Source organism: Phaethon aethereus (assembly GCF_964289735.1).
Source record: "Phaethon aethereus genome assembly, chromosome: 12".
Lineage (NCBI taxonomy): Eukaryota > Metazoa > Chordata > Aves > Phaethontiformes > Phaethontidae > Phaethon > Phaethon aethereus.
The window spans coordinates 13,948,156-13,966,424 of record NC_138588.1 but is presented as its reverse complement, the minus strand read 5'-3'; the positions used below and the strand labels follow the sequence as shown (position 1 = coordinate 13,966,424).

At 38.4% G+C, this 18,269-nt stretch overlaps 1 protein-coding gene across 1 annotated transcript; it reads left to right on the top strand.

The window, feature by feature from the left end:
• The first annotated feature begins 315 nt into the window (after positions 1 to 315).
• Positions 316 to 16,498, top strand: ATOSA (atos homolog A). Its single transcript, XM_082005453.1, has 10 exons — positions 316 to 470; positions 931 to 1,056; positions 1,329 to 3,183; positions 3,692 to 3,808; positions 4,753 to 4,832; positions 5,613 to 5,721; positions 6,573 to 6,731; positions 8,580 to 8,648; positions 9,492 to 9,691; positions 16,277 to 16,498. The coding sequence occupies exons 1-10, from the start codon at positions 331 to 333 to the stop codon at positions 16,428 to 16,430; spliced, it is 3,009 nt and encodes a 1,002-aa protein (XP_081861579.1). The 5' UTR covers positions 316 to 330; the 3' UTR covers positions 16,431 to 16,498.
• Positions 16,499 to 18,269: the final 1,771 nt, after the last annotated feature.

Here is an 18,269-nt window from a genome sequence, read left to right as displayed (position 1 = left end):
GTACAAGGTAGTATAGTGGTTGCGGAAATGTATTTTTATGAGCTCTTCTAATTTTCTACAGAAGTTGCTCAAACAGCAGCCATAAAGGATTTTTTAATTATTACTCATTTAATAGCTCTGGAATCTTGTCTCCTATTTGGTAAAACCTAGTTTACAGAATTTGACCCTTATCCCTTTATGGTACTTTGGAACATGTTTTCAAAGTAGATTTAAATCTGGCTAGCATTTTTATGGCTCGCATATCTTGACGTGTTTTTCTTTCCCTAGTGTCGTCAAGCCAGGCGAACCAGATCTGAGGTTATGCTACTGTGGAAGAACAATATTCCAATCATGGTAGAAGTGATGCTACTTCCAGACTGTTGCTATAGTGATGAAGGGCCCACCACCGAGGGGAATGACTTAAATGATCCTGCAATCAAACAAGATGCATTGCTGTTAGAAAGGTGGATTTTGGAGCCAGTTCCTCGACAGTAAGTTGAATATTAGGATTAGCTGATAGTTACAAGAATCTTGTCATATTGAAGTCCTTAGAGTAATCAGTTAGTGGTTTTGAACTGGCCCTTTGCCATGAGCACTGATCTAAGAAAACCACTATCGACCAGTGAAATCTAAGCATCTTTTAATCTTAGTCTTCCTGTACTCCTACTTTCTGCAGTTGAAATGCAGTTCTACATTGTGCAATGCAGAGTATGAAATGCTCCTAGCTGAAAATGGTCATTTTTATACATTATTTTTTATATTGAATTGTATAAATTATTGTGGATAAAAACACATCAGGCTCTGTAATCTTGAAAATGTTTGAGGAATGCCATCATTTTGCTTGACTCAGTTGTGTTTTATTTTCAGAATGAAGATCTGAAAATGCTCTAGTTCTAATAGTTCTCTGTATATATTCTTACCAATATCCATGTGTTTCTCAATACATTTTAGGAGTGGAGATCGATTTATTGAAGAGAAGACCCTTTTATTGGCTGTTCGCTCTTTTGTTTTCTTCTCTCAGCTAAGCGCGTGGCTGAGTGTTTCACATGGTGCTGTTCCCCGAAACATTCTGTACAGGTACGTCTGTGATGGAAAAAAACTTGTTTGCTGTTTCCAAGTTGTTGCAGCCTGTCTTAAAACCATTCTTCCCTCCTGTTTTCCTGTTTATTTCAGAAGGTGCTACGTTGTTGGCCCAGTACTTTGGCGGTTGTATGGGATTCTTATTCTTTGCAAAGTACAGCAGTTTCTGGTGTCTCTAGTGCTTTTTCTTAGACAATTGTGTTATGACGTAGATAATTAAAGACTCTCTGTTTAGATACTTCTGTAAATGCCATTCTGTATTGTTTCAGGGTGAGCGCTGCAGATGTGGACTTGCAATGGACATTCTCCCAGAAACCAACTGAACATGTCTTTCCTGTTCCTAATGTTTCTCACAATGTGGCCTTGAGAGTCAGTGTCCAGTCCTTGCCCAGACAATCGAACTACCCAGTTTTGACCTGTAGTATTCACACCAACCTTAGCTTTTATGAAAAGCGAATGCAAGAGCGTAAGTTACATCAGCATAGTGATTCCAGTGTGGCACAGCAATGCAGTACCTCAAGTTCGCAGCGCTTCTGTGGGAAACAGACGTGGACAATGGCGCCTGAAGGCCTACTTAATGGAAAAAAGATGCCTGAATTTACTACATCAATCAGAAATTTAAAACTTTATCCATCTACCGGACTTGGATCTGACTTTGGGCCATCGCAGTCTAAAGTTCAGTGCTATAATGCTATAGCAGACAACAAGACACAATCTCGTGAAACACCTGTCAGAACTTTTAAGTCCTTTTCTCTAGTTGATTCCCGTGTTTCAAATAGTCGTAACTCTCATCAGCCCACAGGAGAAACCAATCCTTTGATAGGCTCTTTACTTCAAGAGCGACAAGAAGTCATCGCAAGGATTGCTCAGCACTTGATTCACTGTGATCCGGCTACTTCACCAGTTGTTGCTGGACGTCCATTCAACATACATGAAAACAGCTCGACTACGCCGAAGGCTTTTCGGAGTACTTATGAAGACGAAAACTTGCCAAGGAAAGGCAAGGAAACCTCTCCTGTTTCTGTTGCCAATTTAGACAATGCAATACAAGAAGATGGTGGTGAAGGCAAAACTGGAGCAATACCAGAGATCACACTGCTTGATGCCCATGTTCCAGTGAACCACTGTGGTCGTCAGTCGGCAGGAGAGAGTAATCCCCTGATTGATTCTCTGCTTCAGGAGCGGCAGGAGGTGATAGCAAGGATTGCCCAACACTTGATTCATTGTGATCCAGCTACTTCTCATGTTACTGGACGTCCATTCAAAGTGCATGATACTAGCCCAGTTGCTTCAAAAATTTTCCGAAGTACATATGAAGATGAAAATTTGCTGAAGAAGGGCAAGGAACCGTCTTCTGTTTCTTTTGCTAAATCCAGTTTTTCTTTGTTAGAAGACAGCAGTAAACCAAGGATGAAGACACCTGATACTCCTGTCAGTCCTTCTAGGTTTGATGGAGAATTGAAGGCTTCTCTGAAACTCCAAGCAAGAAGAAAATTGTTTTTAGGAAAACCCAGTGAAGCTGTCCAAAATGCATTTCATCAGACTTCAAATAAAACTTCTAATGCATTTACTAACATTCACTCATCATCGTCATCACGTATTAAAGAAAATAAATCTGAATTGCCAGATAAATCTGAAACGATACATTCTGGTTATGCACAGAAAGACCAGATAACTAACAGAATTAAACAGTATTCAAATTTCAGCAGCATTGATGAACAGATTTGCACAAATAAACTTAAAGAAAGAATAGTTGTTGGTGAGAACAACAGCATGGACAGTTTTAATAATTTACAGATAGATAAATGCAGAATACTTGAAGGTACAAAAAGAGCAACTGTGATGCAGGTGTCTGACTCTTTGCACAGAAATGAGCTCAAGTGTTTAGATAAAGACTCAAAAAAACCAAATATTTATGAGCAAAGTACTCAGCTTATTAGTATTGAAAACTATTTAAATAAAGACCATGACAGTTTCAAAAACAAAAACAAACAAGATAAAACAAAAACTGCACATGATGAGAATGAAGACCCAATAGGCCTTGATTTCCAAAGCACTTCTCAGAAGAAACCCACAGAAGATGGCATAGCTAAGTGTGACCGGCTGAAGAACACGGATGTACAGGTAAATATGTAGAGGAAAAGACCAGTTCCTATAGCTGCTCTTAGTCAGACAGCGTGTACTCTATATCTGCTAAGCACCAATATCAAGAGGGATTTAAGTCTGACTTCACAGGAAGTAGTATGTTACGATTGTCTTGTTGGTATGAAGTAACAGTTGGCTGGTAGCACCCCCTCCATACCTTCTTAATTAAAAGTTTAACATTGAGAAGAACATTGTCTTATTCTGCTCACGGTGACAGCATTGTGATTGGCAGTTTCCATAGGCAGTTAGGCATCCTCTCTTTTTATAAATATACCAGTGTCTGAATACAATATGTGATCTCTAGTGAGCAGCCTGTGGGATTGTAGATTGAGTCAAGGGGAATTTATACTGAATATGTCATAATATGCTAGTGTGATGCAGATGCACCTGGTTTGGAAGTCTTCTGCATTGCAGCAAGCGAAGTGTTACCATGATAGGCCATTGAAATATCCCATTAACATCTTGGGTAAATTTGTTTTGCTGACAGAAAGCACCATCTCTAAAACACACAAATACATGGCGGAAACATAATTTTCGATCCTTGGATGGAACTTCAACCAAGGCTTTTCATCCCAGAACTGGATTGCCCCTGCTTTCAAGTCCCGTAAGTTATCGTTGAAATTACAACTTATCTTTTAAATGAGAAAGGAAGTATTTTGTTCTTTTAATATCTGTGCGTGGTAGAAAATTTCACAAATTACCTAGGTGAAGTGTGTGTCTTTACTTTCAGTGTCAGAGTGAATACCCTTGCAAATGGAAATTTGAGAGTTAACACTCAAATGAAGTTGAACAATTATTCTGGGAAAGAAAATATTAAAGAAGTAGTTGTTGAGGTCCTATCAGGATTAACAAAAAGTGACATGAGAAAATTCTATGGCAAAAAAATGCTTTGGTGCTATTTTAGAGCACAAAAGAAAGCATTCTGAAGATTAGTGTTTTAAGTGTAAGCTAACATATTTTGTCATTTAAGAGTTTTTGTGTGAGTTGTTAATACCTGATTGCCTATTATTCCAAAGCTTTTGTTGCTGTGAAGAGTTTGTACTGTATATTCTTCAGCAATCAGCGATTTCATTAAATAAGTGAAACAAAGCTGCTGTGGTAAGACAGAAAGACGTGGGGGAAGTGTTACAGTTCTTGGTAGGTTGTTGGGAGTTCTAAAGAAAAAGGCAGTCCCAATTAAAACTACTGAAGTAGTGATGTTCTGTAATCAACACATGATATGTGTTATTCTTCAGTGCTTGTAAAAGCTGTCATACTTTCAGGGAACAGCCTGTTTATTAGTAAAGTTCTGTAGTGTTCCAAAGAGATGTCAGCCTCTTGAATGAGTCTTTATTTAAGTGCGTCCTGTTAATCAGAATTTACAGTCTTGTCATTAATAGTTTTAGAATTTTTTTCACTAAGTTTAGAATGTATAGGAATCACTCTCTTCTGCTCTGTTTTTCTAATTTGGTAATGTCATGAAAATTCTTGGCAAACTTGTGGTTACTTGGCAAAATTGTCCTTACTAGAGGTACAGTTTTCAAATTAGCATCATCTTTCCCTCTTGAGGTTCCTCAAAGAAAAACACAGTCTGGGTGCTTTGATCTGGATTCATCGCTGCTGCAGTTGAAATGTCTGTCTGCAAGAAGGTATGTTTTATTTACCAGAAATGTTAAGAATTTTGGGGGAGATGTATATACATACCTGTATGCAACAACAAAGCATGTGAGCAAAGACAAAAAATGGTGCTTTTCAAAAGAATCCCTATTTTGAAATAAGGCTCAGCAGCCAAGTTGCCCCAGGGGTCTCCAGTTAGCACGGCTCTGGGACATAACCATGGTATGAGAGCTGCTGACAGGATGAACTCTGTCCTGTGCAGGGGTAGGCATGCTGCAAGATAACACCTGAATTTTCAAATGGAAAAGATAGTAATTGTTGATTCTTCTTCAAATCAGTGTTATTTTTGTGTTATGTTTTGTTCTTAGTGTTGAATGGGTTAAACATTTTGCTGTAACTTGTTCAGAGAACTTAACTTTTAAAAGGGACTGACCATGACCTTTCATACATTAATGAACATAACATAAACAGCTTTTAGTATGGTAGTTTGATATCTCAGGATATGAGACAAAAATATCTGCATACGAGAGAAAATAATCTGATACTTTGGTTCCTGCTAATGGAGTTAATGAACAACCTAAATTTTTATTGTCTTTATCCCTTGTAATATAAGACTTGTGAAACTATTTTTTTCAACGAACTAGAAAATGTTTTGCTAAAGTATTAACAGGCAATGTTCAACTGTTACTACTTTAGGACAACATTTTGTAATACAGTAAGTAAATGATTCCTTCTAGAGCTGCTTATACCCAGAAGACAAAAGCAAATGTGTCTATCCTTTATATTTATTTTGTCTTTTTTTTTTGTAATAGCCCACAACAATGTATAAACAGAGACAGTGATCCAGAGGGACATGGGAAACCATTTCTAAGTTCTAGTGCTCCACCAGTAACAAGTCTTAGCCTTCTGGGAAACTTTGAGGTATTGCATATTCTCTAGAATTCTTGTGGTATTTTTAGTATTCTTCTGTACTGCTTTTAAAAGTGTGTTACTGTGAATAATTCCAGCCTGATTACAATGTAAAAGTTCATAATTAAATTGAATAAAATTTGTTTTAATTTCTGGCTGTTAAGGCATGTATTTCATGCCACAGACGTCTTCTGTCTCAAAGATTCAGATACAATGAGTTGCTTATAACTTTTATTTCCCACTATGGTCAAGTTAGAGGTGTTCTCTTGACTTAAATGAGTTTTAATGACCTGTAATTGTTCATGTTTATAATGTATATACCTGGAAAAAAAGGATTTACATTTTCACCCTTAAAGTCTACTTAATGTGTCACAAAAGCTGTGTTAAATCAGTGTAGTAAACAGAACTTACTTGAAGTGTATCTTCCAGCTTTTCACTTAATGTAGCATCGCAAATATTAACAACTAATAGCTAGTGTGTTAATGGGTTGTATCATACTCCATATTTGTGAAACATGGAATGAATATGTTGAGGAAATCTACAGATTCTAGATTATTATTTTTTTCAGATGGCATATGTCAAGGAAAATAATGCATAGATCCTGCTGCAATAAAATTCTCTGTGGGCTTTTGCACCAATTTCAGTAGGATGAAGGCTGGATTTGGATGGTGCTTTCTATTAAGCCACTGTCATCTTGCTGAATGTTCTGCTGTTCGTCATAATTTTTGCCCAAGTGTTGATTTTTGGCAGGTCACCTTACAAAAGACCGAAGTTCTTATATGAACTTGTTTCCTTGTTTGCTGCTTAGTTCTGCTATATTTTGAGGCGTTCCCAACCTAAGCTGTATGTGTTTTGTTTTTCAGGAATCTGTCCTCAATTTTCGCTTAGACCCGCTCGGCATCGTGGAGGGTTTCACAGCAGAAGTGGGAGCAAGTGGAGTCTTTTGTCCCACGCACATGACTCTGCCAGTTGAAGTATCATTCTACAGCGTTTCAGATGATAATGCACCCTCTCCTTACATGGTAAGTGTGTGGTTGGATTTATTTTGAATAAATTCTGATAGGTGGAGGGGAAGAACAAGAACCCAGTGAGTAGAGGGTTCGGGAGGTGGGGATTTGGAGGGACCTGGGTTACTTTCAGCTTATTATGATGGAGTTCTCCTGTCCCTTCTTCCTTTCCCTAACTAGTACATTTCCTGCCGTTGCCCTGCCCCACCATCCAGCTGCTCTAATCTTGAGATATTGAACGTATTTGTCTCCCTCCACGCTGGAGCGATCAACCCCCACCATCTCTTTTTATCTCTCTAACTTAAAATAGGCAGTGAGGCAATGGGATACATTCTGTTGTCCCAGCAAGCAGCTGCTCTGGGCAACTAACCATTCTGCCAGAAAGTGGCTTAGGTGCAGGCCGAGGTATAATTGCTGGCGGAGACGTTAGACTCAGAAGTTATTCAGCCCTTTCTTCTAAAGCAAATACCGTCTGAGCTAGTGTGAGACGCGGCACTCACAAGCAGCATGGTTTGCTCATGTTTGCACCGACATGGTATTTGTGTTCTAATTCTCTTCCACATCTCTACAGTGACAGCAGTTTGTGGATGTCTAAAAGTGCTTGTTTGTAAAAAGCAAAAGATGTCTTGTATGCTAGAATTGAATCAGATGGCTAGATTTGTTCTGAACGCCTGCTAAGGAACCTCAATGTTACCTGGTGACAGATGTAATTTTTAGAGGCTTTCATATACGTACATCTGTCTAAAATATGATAAATAGTCTGTTTAAACATGTAAGTAAAGGATTGAACATCTGATTATCCCAATATTTAGATTTTAAATTCATAGCACTTACCATATTTCTGACCTTCTTGTTTTTAAAGGTATTTAGAAAATTAAATGGTTTTGCAAATTGTTTAATAGAGTTTTAACTTGTATCTGTTTTCTCTTAACCAGTGCAAAGAAGTATCTATTATTTTGCTTTCATCTTTCTAGATTATGTCCTGTGATTTTCCAGGAGGTGAAGGGATTCTGATGTTCCTCCAATGGTTACAGTAGCATTGCTTATTTTCCTAGCTGGGTTTCATTGTTTCAGGGTTTTCCACATGCTCTAAACATGCTATTATGGCTGAGTCTCCCAGGATTAATACAACATTTGTATAGTGCCTCCATCATCAGAAACCTTGTTTCTGCTTGTATAGCTAGTTTCTCTGCTCCGGGGTCTTTTTTTTGTTGTTGTTTTGGGATTATTTTTTTTTTTTTTAAGTCCAGTGCAGTGGGTTTATAACAGTTGTGCACTGCCGGTTATCAAACGTGTGCTGTAGGGCAGTACCCGAAGGGCAGCCTCCATAGCATTACGCTGCTGTGTGGGACACTCGGATGCTCTGTAGATCACAGATGGTACAAAAGCAGATGTCATCGTCACTAAAGTTTGGATTACAACGGAAGATTAAGTGCATCTGCTGCCTTTGAAAAGCAGAAATTAGTTCTGTGAGATTTGAAGTATTATTGGTGCGATTGTAGGTGATACAAAAATGGAAAGGAGGAGCCAAATCTTCCATTTTAACTTACAAGCCATTTTGAAAAGAAAGCTCTATTTCAATTTCGCCCTGCCTCCCTGACTGCTAGTTTGAAAATGTGGGAACTTGAATCTTCTTTCAAGAGGAGAACATACCCCTTATTGCATAGCTTTTAATGATCTGCCAAAGTATCTGTAAGGCCCCTACTAGTGATTTTTAACTGCATCTTAAATACATTGCCTTCTCTATTTTTTATTTTTATACATTACTGATTGTTTTTTGAGTAAGTACAATTACGTGAATAGAACATTTTGATTTGTTTATATCTCTCCCTGTGAACTAAATGTGTGTCTTTTTTTTTCTAGGGTGTAATTACTTTAGAGTCCCTTGGTAAAAGGGGTTATCGGGTACCGCCTTCAGGAACAATACAAGTGGTACGTACCCAGCGGATAAGGGTGCCTTGAAACCACTAATATCGAGAAAGTCATGCAGAGGAGATGAGGTTATTGGAGATAAGCATGAAGCTAGGAGTGGGAATATGCATCTCTAGATACTGTAGTTATTAAAAGTAGAAATCTGTGTGTAATTTGTGGGACGAAAAAGACTCCTTACCTTTGAACCCGTCTTGTGCTGTGAAGAGACTTAAAATCAGTTACTGAAGATTCAGAATAGTTGGGGACACTGTGGCTTTGAAGAAGTAATGGACAACTAATTAGGCCATAGTCCAAATTCTGAAATCCTTCTGAAGGGATTAAGATTAAATACTCAGTTGTATCTAAATTTTGTAACATTTTAACACCACCTGGCTTTTGTAATAAAATCAGAAAGCAAATCACAGTCATTGCTTAGAATGAACCAGCTGTCTCTTTCTTTCTCGTAAGAACCCGAACCAGGGTAATTTCATGTTTAAAAGCAGAGCCCACCACTGTGTTTCCTGTGAGTGTATTGTGTCTAGAAAACAGTGTAGACAAAAAGCTGACCGGAAAAATAAACAAAAATGGGGATGCAGATTAGCAAAGTAATAGTAGTCATATGCTAGTGTTTCATTCAGATTTGTGTTTAGTATTATATTTAAAAACGGGAAATTGCTAGTAGCTGAAGTGTTGAAAAGCAGAAAAACTGCACAATGTTTTTACATAAAAGTTTCTGTATGGCACTGGAACAAAGTGCATAGAGGACAGTGACTATTTGGGCAGTTGGAGTTTGTTTGGTGCTTGTTCCCCCCCCGCCCAATCTGTCATCTCTAAAGAGTATTGTATTGCACTGTTTCTTTTCAGACCTTATTTAACCCTAACAAAACTGTGGTGAAGATGTTTGTGGTGATCTATGACTTGAGAGAAATGCCAGCTAATCATCAAACATTCCTACGGCAAAGAACTTTTTCTGTTCCTGTGAGACGAGAAATTAAGAGAACTGTCAATAAAGAAAATAGTCAACAGACTGAAGAAAGGCTACTACGCTACCTCATACATCTGAGGTAAGCTTCTTGGAGTTAAAAAAAAAACCAAACCAAAACAATCAAAAAACCCAACCCAAACCCAAACAAAACCACAAAAAACAAGTACCTGCAAAATTTTATCTCATTATTTCTTTCCCAGCCAGCCTTTCTGTATACAGACTTATTTTAAAAAAAACAATGCTTTTAACTTGGTCTTTAAGCTAGGCAGTAGAGGAAGAAGAGCTAATAAATAATTTGGATCCTGCTTAGGAGAAACAAAATTAAAATATAAAGCTCTCCTTTGGCATTGAAGTATTTTGTATAGCCTTGTAAAGCTTAATTCTTTTCTTAGCAAGAGAGATTTAGTTCTGGCTGGATCAAGTACTTTTTCTGAGGTTACAGGAAGTAGTGGGGTGGATGTTACATGGGCAAAAGCCAAAACTAAGGATCAATGTAGGAAAGGTGCCCAGTGTACTACACAGATGCCTTTTCACCAGAATAGCTTGTAATGTGAAAAGCAGTCCGAGTTACTCCTAAAAATACAGTATTTAGCGGTAAAAATGTAAATACCTGTTTCATCATGCCATACTGCTGATAATGCCTTGCACTTTATAAAATATTCACACAATCTTCCTTAAATGATTTACAAAGCACTGCCTGAAACCAGATACTGTGCTGCTGCTTTTGGGATGTTCTGGAGACTGCGGTTCGAAACAAAGGAGGAATGATGGATATACTCTGTCCTTCGGCCGTTTGCAAACTTTGCCTGCGTTATTGTAGTAAAGGAACCAAATATGTGCAGACTCAGTGCTTTCATTGCAGTACTTGGAAACCCAACAGCAGCTGATGTTCTGAAGTGAGCAAGCAGAACAAAATCAAATCTCTTACACTTTTCTCTTTAACTTGTTTTACAATTACTTCTGGTACATATTATTTTCCCTATTTAGTGGCATTGATTTCTACCCAGCAGAATTTTGAAACACAACTTTGTCTAGGGCAGTGATTCCAGGCCAAGCTTTCATCCATTAGATGAAAGTTGACAGTCATAAAAAATGTGTGTTGGTTTACTGGAGTGTGAAAATAGCATCACGATGAGGCTGTTGAACTGTGTTCTCATTCTGATTTTTAGCCTGGATTGAAATTCATCCTTTCAGACCACACTAACTTGCCATGTCTAGCTTAACCACCTTCTGAAAATTTTCTTCTGGGATAAATTCTGAAAAAGTGTGTAGCCCAAATTAAAGGCTCTGTTAACTTATAATGTTGATCTAACTGATGCAGAGGAACTGAGGACGGGCATCAGCTGCAGAGGTGGGCAAAAATCTGTGGCCAACTGGGTCTGGCATACAGGCGTGAGGAGTAGTAGACCTGTGTCTCCTTTCAGTTTCTGCTTTAATGTAGTTTGTAAATTTGTTGTAGACAGATCCAATAAGTATTTCTATTTGAAGGTGAACCTGCTTTCTTCTCTGTCATATTTTATAGCTAGAAGTCTGCTTTCATTAGCTTCCTATTTCTAATACCTGCTGAGAGACAGAAATGTACCAGAGAACTGCTTCTCATTTTGAAATACCTGTACAATTTAGCTCAGCTTTCAGACCTCTGGTAGGGATCAACTCATGGATTTATAATGTGTAATTGGAAATGCATCCATTTCTGGCTGGAAAAACAAACTGTCTGATAATTATGATGCTTAGCTGCTTACTTTGGAAAGTTAATACCTGGAGAGTATGCCAGAAGTTTTTTGCTTCAGAGATGAACCCGAACAGTGGATCCTTTCTCATAATGGAAGAACTGCAAAACTTCTTGAAATATTATGGTAGTTTATGTTGTATAATAAGCCACAAGACAGTTCAAACTACTTCAGATTTTACAGAAGACTCAATTGTCAATTCTTTACTAAAGATGGTTTTTATTTAAGGAGAGCTGAAAAAGCCTTAGTCGTATTTTAATTCATATGTAAGTTGGTTTTAAAACTTCATTTTTAAAAACAGCAATGTTTCCTCAGACCCATTTTATGGAAAATGTACATGCAATCCTAAAAAATTTAAACTATTAAGGTTGGGTTTTTTTGTTATTCAAGTTGTCTTAGAACACTCGGTTTTAATAGCAGTAGTTGAAAACAAGCATCTTTAAGCTTACATGTTGAAATTTTGCTCAAAAAAACAAATGAAGTCACCACCAGTAAGCTGCATTGTGGTTGCATCTGCTTGCAGGGCCTTAATCGCAGTTGTCAGCACTCACATTATGAAAGCTTCTTTTCAAGTGGTAGTTCAGCAAAAATGCTTGCATGGGTCTGGAACTTAACATTGACGGACAAATTTTCTGCAACACTCTTTAAAGTGTCAGATTTATGGTGTAGGCAGCTTCTGCATGCAGTTTTGTATGTTTGAGATACTGTTCAATGTGCCATTAGGACTGTATTTGTACCCACAGCTACAGTATTGAGATATAAAATGTAGCTTGCCCAGACAGTAGAGCTTTATTCACTATAAGAAAACCAAGAATTGTACCTGCAGTTTAAGTAATTTCTTGAAGATGCTTTGGGGATAAATCTTTTTTTGTCACATGTGAAGCAATGATTTTTGCATTGTAATTACATCTACATGAGCATAAGAGCTGTGAGTCCAGCTCTGCTCATGCCTTGTTTCTGCCCAATGTTGTGTGGGTGATGACCATCTGTTGGTTTCTAGGTCACATTCTGGCACCCCTATAAAAGGCAATTAAACAGTTAACCTGCCCACAGCTCAGCATTTTTCAAGTTTTTAAAGCTTGGTCAACAGCTTTAGTTACTGACATACTGCCTCTTTTAACTGCATGGAGCATAATTGTTGTTGCTTAACAGCTAAACAGGGGTTGTTACTGAAGGCTAGGTGGAGGGTAAGCTTGAAACTGATTGTTAGATTTAGTGATTCCTCAAGTTGTTGAGAAACTTTTTTAAAAGAATATTTTCCTAATGTGGCATGTGATACATTTGTTGGTGGAAGCTGAAGATACCTACTATTACTGATTTACTAGTTGCTTTTTGATCTTTCTGATCTCTCAGCATTTTTCCTGATCTAGAAATTTGTGTCCTTGTCCTAATGATTTTACTTACGGATTTTATAGATTGTGTTGTATAGTCTTTTCCACTTGCAAAACATGTCTTGCTACATATGTTTTTGTGATCATGCTGCTATATCCTGTTTCTGTGGCTTACTCCATTCTTTGTGAATTTTGATGGCCTGTAAAAAAAAAATATATATGGGGGTTTTGTGCTTGTATTTGTCATTTCTTCAGTAATGTTTATCACTTTCCTCTTTTCTAGCTTGTCTGATATTTGTGTGTTTAAGCCTTCCTGTATTTGTCTATTGTTACCATTCCTAGGACACTGTCTGTCTGAGACCTCTGTTGTGTTTTTCTTGATTCCTTTGCACAAAACTACTGGAGCCACCACAGCTCTGGAGCCAGTCCTGTACTGGCCACTCCATCACCACCCCGCAAGGGTGTATGTAATGGTTGTCTCTTGATTATTCCGATGTATTTGCGTGTATGAAAAGCAACATTTCTAAATCCCCATTACTATGATAATGTGGTGGATTGACCCTGGCTGGATGCCCAGTGCCCACCAAAGCTGCTCTATCACTCCCCTCCTCAGCTGGACAGAGGAGAGACAGTGTAATGAGAAGCTTGTGGGCCGAGATAAGGACAGGGAGAGATCATTCAGTAATTACCATCACAGGCAAAGCAGACCTGACTTGGGGAAATTAGTTTAATTTATTACTGATCAAATCAGAGTAGGGTAATGAAAAATAAAACCAAATCTTAAAAACACCTTCCCCGCACCCCTTCTTCCTGGGTTCGACTTCGCTCCTGATTTTCTCTCCCTCCTCCCCCTGAGCAGCGCAGGGGGATGGGGAATGGCGGCTGTGGTCAGTTCATCACTCATTGTCCTTGCTGCTCCTTCCTCCTCAGGGTAAGGACTCTTCACACTGCCCTGCTCCAGTGTGGAGTCCCTCCCATGGGAGACATTCCTCCATGGACTTCTCCAATGTGAGTCCTTCCCACGGGCTGCAGTTCTTCACAAACTGCTCCAGCCCGGGTCCCTCCACGGGGTGCCATCCTTCAGGAACAGACTGCTCCAGGCTGGGTCCCCCACAGGGTCACAAGTCCTGCCAGCAAACCTTCTCCAGCCTGGGCTCCTCTCTTCACGGGGCCACAGGTCCTGCCAAGAGCCTGCTCCAGCATGGGCTTCCCACAGGGTCACAGCCTCCTTCAGGCAGCCACCTGCTCCTGTGTGGGGTCCTCCCCGGGCTGCAGGTGGAGGTCTGCTCCAGCGTGGACCTCCATGGGCTGCAGGGGCACAGCTGGCTTCACCATGATCTTCACCAGGGGCTGCAGGGGAATCTCTGTTCTGGCACCTGGAGCACCTCCTACCTCCTTCTGCTCTGACCTGGATGTCTGTTTCTCTCACATATTCCCACTCCTCCAGCTACAATTTGTTGTTTTTCTTCCCCTGCTTCTTAAGTATGTTACCCCAGAGGCTCTACCACTGTCGCTGATGGGCTTGGCCTTGGCCAGCGGCAGGTAAATCTATGAGCCAGCTGGCATTGGCCCTGTTGGACACAGGGGAAGCTTCTAGTAGCTTCTTGCAGAAGCCACCCCTGCAGACCTCACTGCTACTGAAACCTTGTCACGCAAACCGAATACAGATAAACATTTAAGAAATTAAATTATTAAGAAAAATTAATCTTAATTAAATCTTAATTTAATAAATCTTAATCAAATCTTTAATTTAATCTTAATCAAAAGATTAAGAAAAAAATTAGGTGATGGAAACAAAGATGAGAAGAATCCCTGAACTCTGTTCCTGTCTCCCACTCATCCTCCTTCAATCTTTGTGAAATGTCATGCTCCGAGAAGCCAGGTTACAGGGAAGCATTATTTACTGGGCAAAGGGAGTCTTGCAGGATTCTCACTAACAGAAAATAGTAGGCTTGAGAAGCTTAAGAATAAACTTTGCTAAATATTTTCTGATACAACTATGTGTAAAATGGGAATTGAGCTTTACTTTAACTAGATCTAGCTATTCTATATGAATTAATTTCAATCATACTGCTGCAAAAGATCTTTCAATAAGATTCTTCATTCTAAAATGTCTTCTGAACTCCATGCTGAATTAACTGTTCGTGGTGTTTGGTTTGCCCCTTGCCTCTTTCACTCTTCTTTCTTGTGCTCTCCTTCAGAGTCTTCTCTTAAAATAGAATCTTCTCCCCTTTGCCTATCAGGTAAAGAGCTTTCACACTGACAGCACCCAGCAAATAAATAGTGATGGATGGGAGCTCTGTGGCAGCCAGTAGGAGCATTCTGCTGGACCCCACCATGTTTAGTGCCCTTGACAGCTGTATATAGGAGAGGAGAATTCTCCTTTGTCTGGCTGTGGGAATTACTACAGGTTATTCTGCATCACTTATCTGAAGAAAACGGCGGCACAGAATCCATTTCTACAACCTGCCTGCCCCAGATGATGAAACCTTGATGGATCTTCTGTAGTTGTCTGTCTTTCTCCTACCTCTCAGAATTTCAGTCTGATTATGGCTAGGTTTATTCTAGAGATACTACTTTTGCTTCAATAGGGTCAATAAGTAAACGCTTATTAAAAATCTGTGCAAATCATAATATATCTGATAATATGGTATGCACTGCGCCCTCAGCATTTGTAACAGTATTATTTTGTCATTACAATAGCAATAGCTTTTCTCCCTTACCATGGCATAGTGATAGTGACGTTAAGTTCAGTTGCCGTAAGAAATGTTCCTTAGGCTCTCCTGCCTTTCCTGGTCAAGGGAAGGAAATTAAGGAGTTCTGGCAGATGAAGACTATAGAATACAGTTCTCTGAAATGCAGATCTCGTCTCTCTATAGTTGTTAAATCTCAGGGAAAGTGGAAGTGGCACATTCCTGGCAGGTTTGGAGGACCTGAAGTAGGCTGTTTAGCTGCAGCACGAAAGATAAATGGGCCCAGGAATTGGCTGCTGTTTACTTTGGTGACTGGGCCAGTGAAGAATAGTCTCTTCGAAATAGCTCTGTATTCTGTATGAAAAACTTTTTTCTGTCTGCCTGCAGAGATCCCTGTACCTACTGCTGCTCAAGTTGGACTTTTGGCATGTGATACAAAGCAGTAGTAAACTTCTTGCTGGTACATTCATAAAGAGGGCAATGAAATCTGTATGATAGCTAGCACTATATATGTATGTGATATGTATACATGCCTTTGATATTTGAACCTTCCCTTTTGTGTGTCCTTAGGCTACCCTTTTGGCATTTTCAGGAGTGCTCAGTGAAGAGCACTTTTTGCCTTTCTAGACTGCTGAGAACTTTAATCTCTGACGTACGTAATTGCAGTGTGAATTTCAAATATTCCATGCTGCTTTCAAAGCTGTGTGCTACATTGGTGATTAGGAACAGGAATGCTGAAGGAAACAAAGCAGTTTGAAAATATTAGGTTATTCTTTCTTCTTTCCTAATTTTAACTGACTAACTTTGTATGTTCAAATGTTCTTAATTTTTTAAAGGAATGCATTTAATTCAATAATACGTAAAGATGAATCTTTTGCTTTAGATAATACAGATATTTGTATTTTTTCAGGTTCCAGAGTTCTAAATCTGGAAAGATCTACCTCCACAGAGATGTAAGGCTCCTATTCTCTCGGAAATCCATGGAAGTCGATAGCGGCGCTGCATATGAACTCAAATCTTACACTGAATCTCCAACAAATCCTCAGTTTTCACCAAGATGCTAGCAAACAATGGCAAACTAAAGTATTCATTTTACTGTTGATTACTCCTTACAAGCGAAGATCGGTAGAGATGACAGTATAAAGTTAAGTCTGTAAAGGAATGAAAATAGCGCTCAAGAGAGAGAAGGTTCTTATGTGATCCTGGACCAGTTTTTAAAAGGTTTCTGGAATGAGCTTTGTGTATTCCAAGTAGACTGGAAACATACTTAAATCTAATCTTTTTGTACTGTTTAAAACCACTTCATTGGATGTGTTGCAATAGCAAATTCCCAAGTTAGTTTAGTGTTTACACTTTTTATTTTATTTTTCAGTTATTTAATATTTAATGTTTCATTTAATACTCAAGTGATGTTTGTCTTTAGTGTTCTAATGTAGCATAAATCCTATGTAAAATCATACTATGTATTTTTGGCATTAATATTGAAATCTGAAATATATACAGATGTCTTTAATCTGTGTGATGTTTTAAGTGATATTCATTTAAGTTATTGAAAATGGGGACAACAGGTGAATTTCCATAACATTTCATACTATGCAAGCATTTGTCGTCTTTTTGTCTTTAATGGTACTCTTTTCAGTTTTTTTCTCACATACAGGTTTAATAACACTTGACCATAGTGCAGATTGTTTATTTACTTACTCATGCATTCAGATCATTGCTTAGATTCATATTTTGCTCCCTCAATTTCTTTATTTCCGTAAAGGCCACTTTAATTTTGCTTTCAGTTATTAGTTTTTCTCACATAAAATTCCCAGCCTCCCCCATTTGATTTCTCAGATTGTGTTAAAGGATGTACTGTGCAAACAAATTAGTATTTATATCTTAAATATATGCAAAAGCTATGAAACTTGTACTTTCTGTTTTATTTTTAGTAAGGAGGATCTTCATGTAATCCTAAATATTTTTAATAGGTCAATTCCATTTAGGCCACTAGGTGGCCATAGGAAGTTTTACTAGAAATGCTACATTGGGCATATAAATATTTTCCAATACATATGTGTATTCCTAAAACAAAACACAGTCAGATAAACAGTTTATGGTAAATGTTAAACTGTGTAACTGAGAAATAAAGTTAGAAACATTTGATTATATTTGAGGTATATATTTAATAATGAAAATGAAGCTTTACAATGTTTGACGAAGATCTGAGTTTCTCAACTGTCTTACTTGGTTTATATATTTTTTTTTACATCGCTGTAGGTTTTCAGAGTGTCAGTAATATGAAAGTTGACCTTCATATTTGGGAGTATAACAACTTTTATGTGATGAAGACTCTGGAGAAAGAATGAACACGCATCTTGTATATTCAGCACTGCCCTTAGATGAGAGGAGAAGTCGGTGTATCATGAAATCTCCACAAGTCTGCCAGGGAAAGTAAGGGAGACCAGGCTTTCCAGATGATACTTATCAACTATCTTGTATATTCAAATGATGACTGTTGGTACGGAGGGGCAAAGCTCAGATACTACTCAGTCCATTCCTCACGTCATCAGTGTTTTCTCCTCTGTTACACTAGGTTTTCAAAGGTTAGCTAGCATTTATTTTATAAATGGGAAAAACTTGGGAAAAACTGTACAGGAAGAGATTGTTTGCAGTTTCTAGTCATTTGTGTGCTCTGTAAAACTGAGAAAAGGTTTCTTTTGGTAGCAGAAGAGTCAAATATGACTGCAGTTGTACTGTGTACAGAACTAGGATCTAGACTAGTATAATGAGAATGTGTCCTAGTTTCTTCATAGCTACTATTGAGTTATAAGCAAACTGCATGTATCCTCAGAATACTTATTTGTGTCATGGTGCACATCTGCTTGCATACTTGATGAAAAAAAGGATGAGAGAAGGAC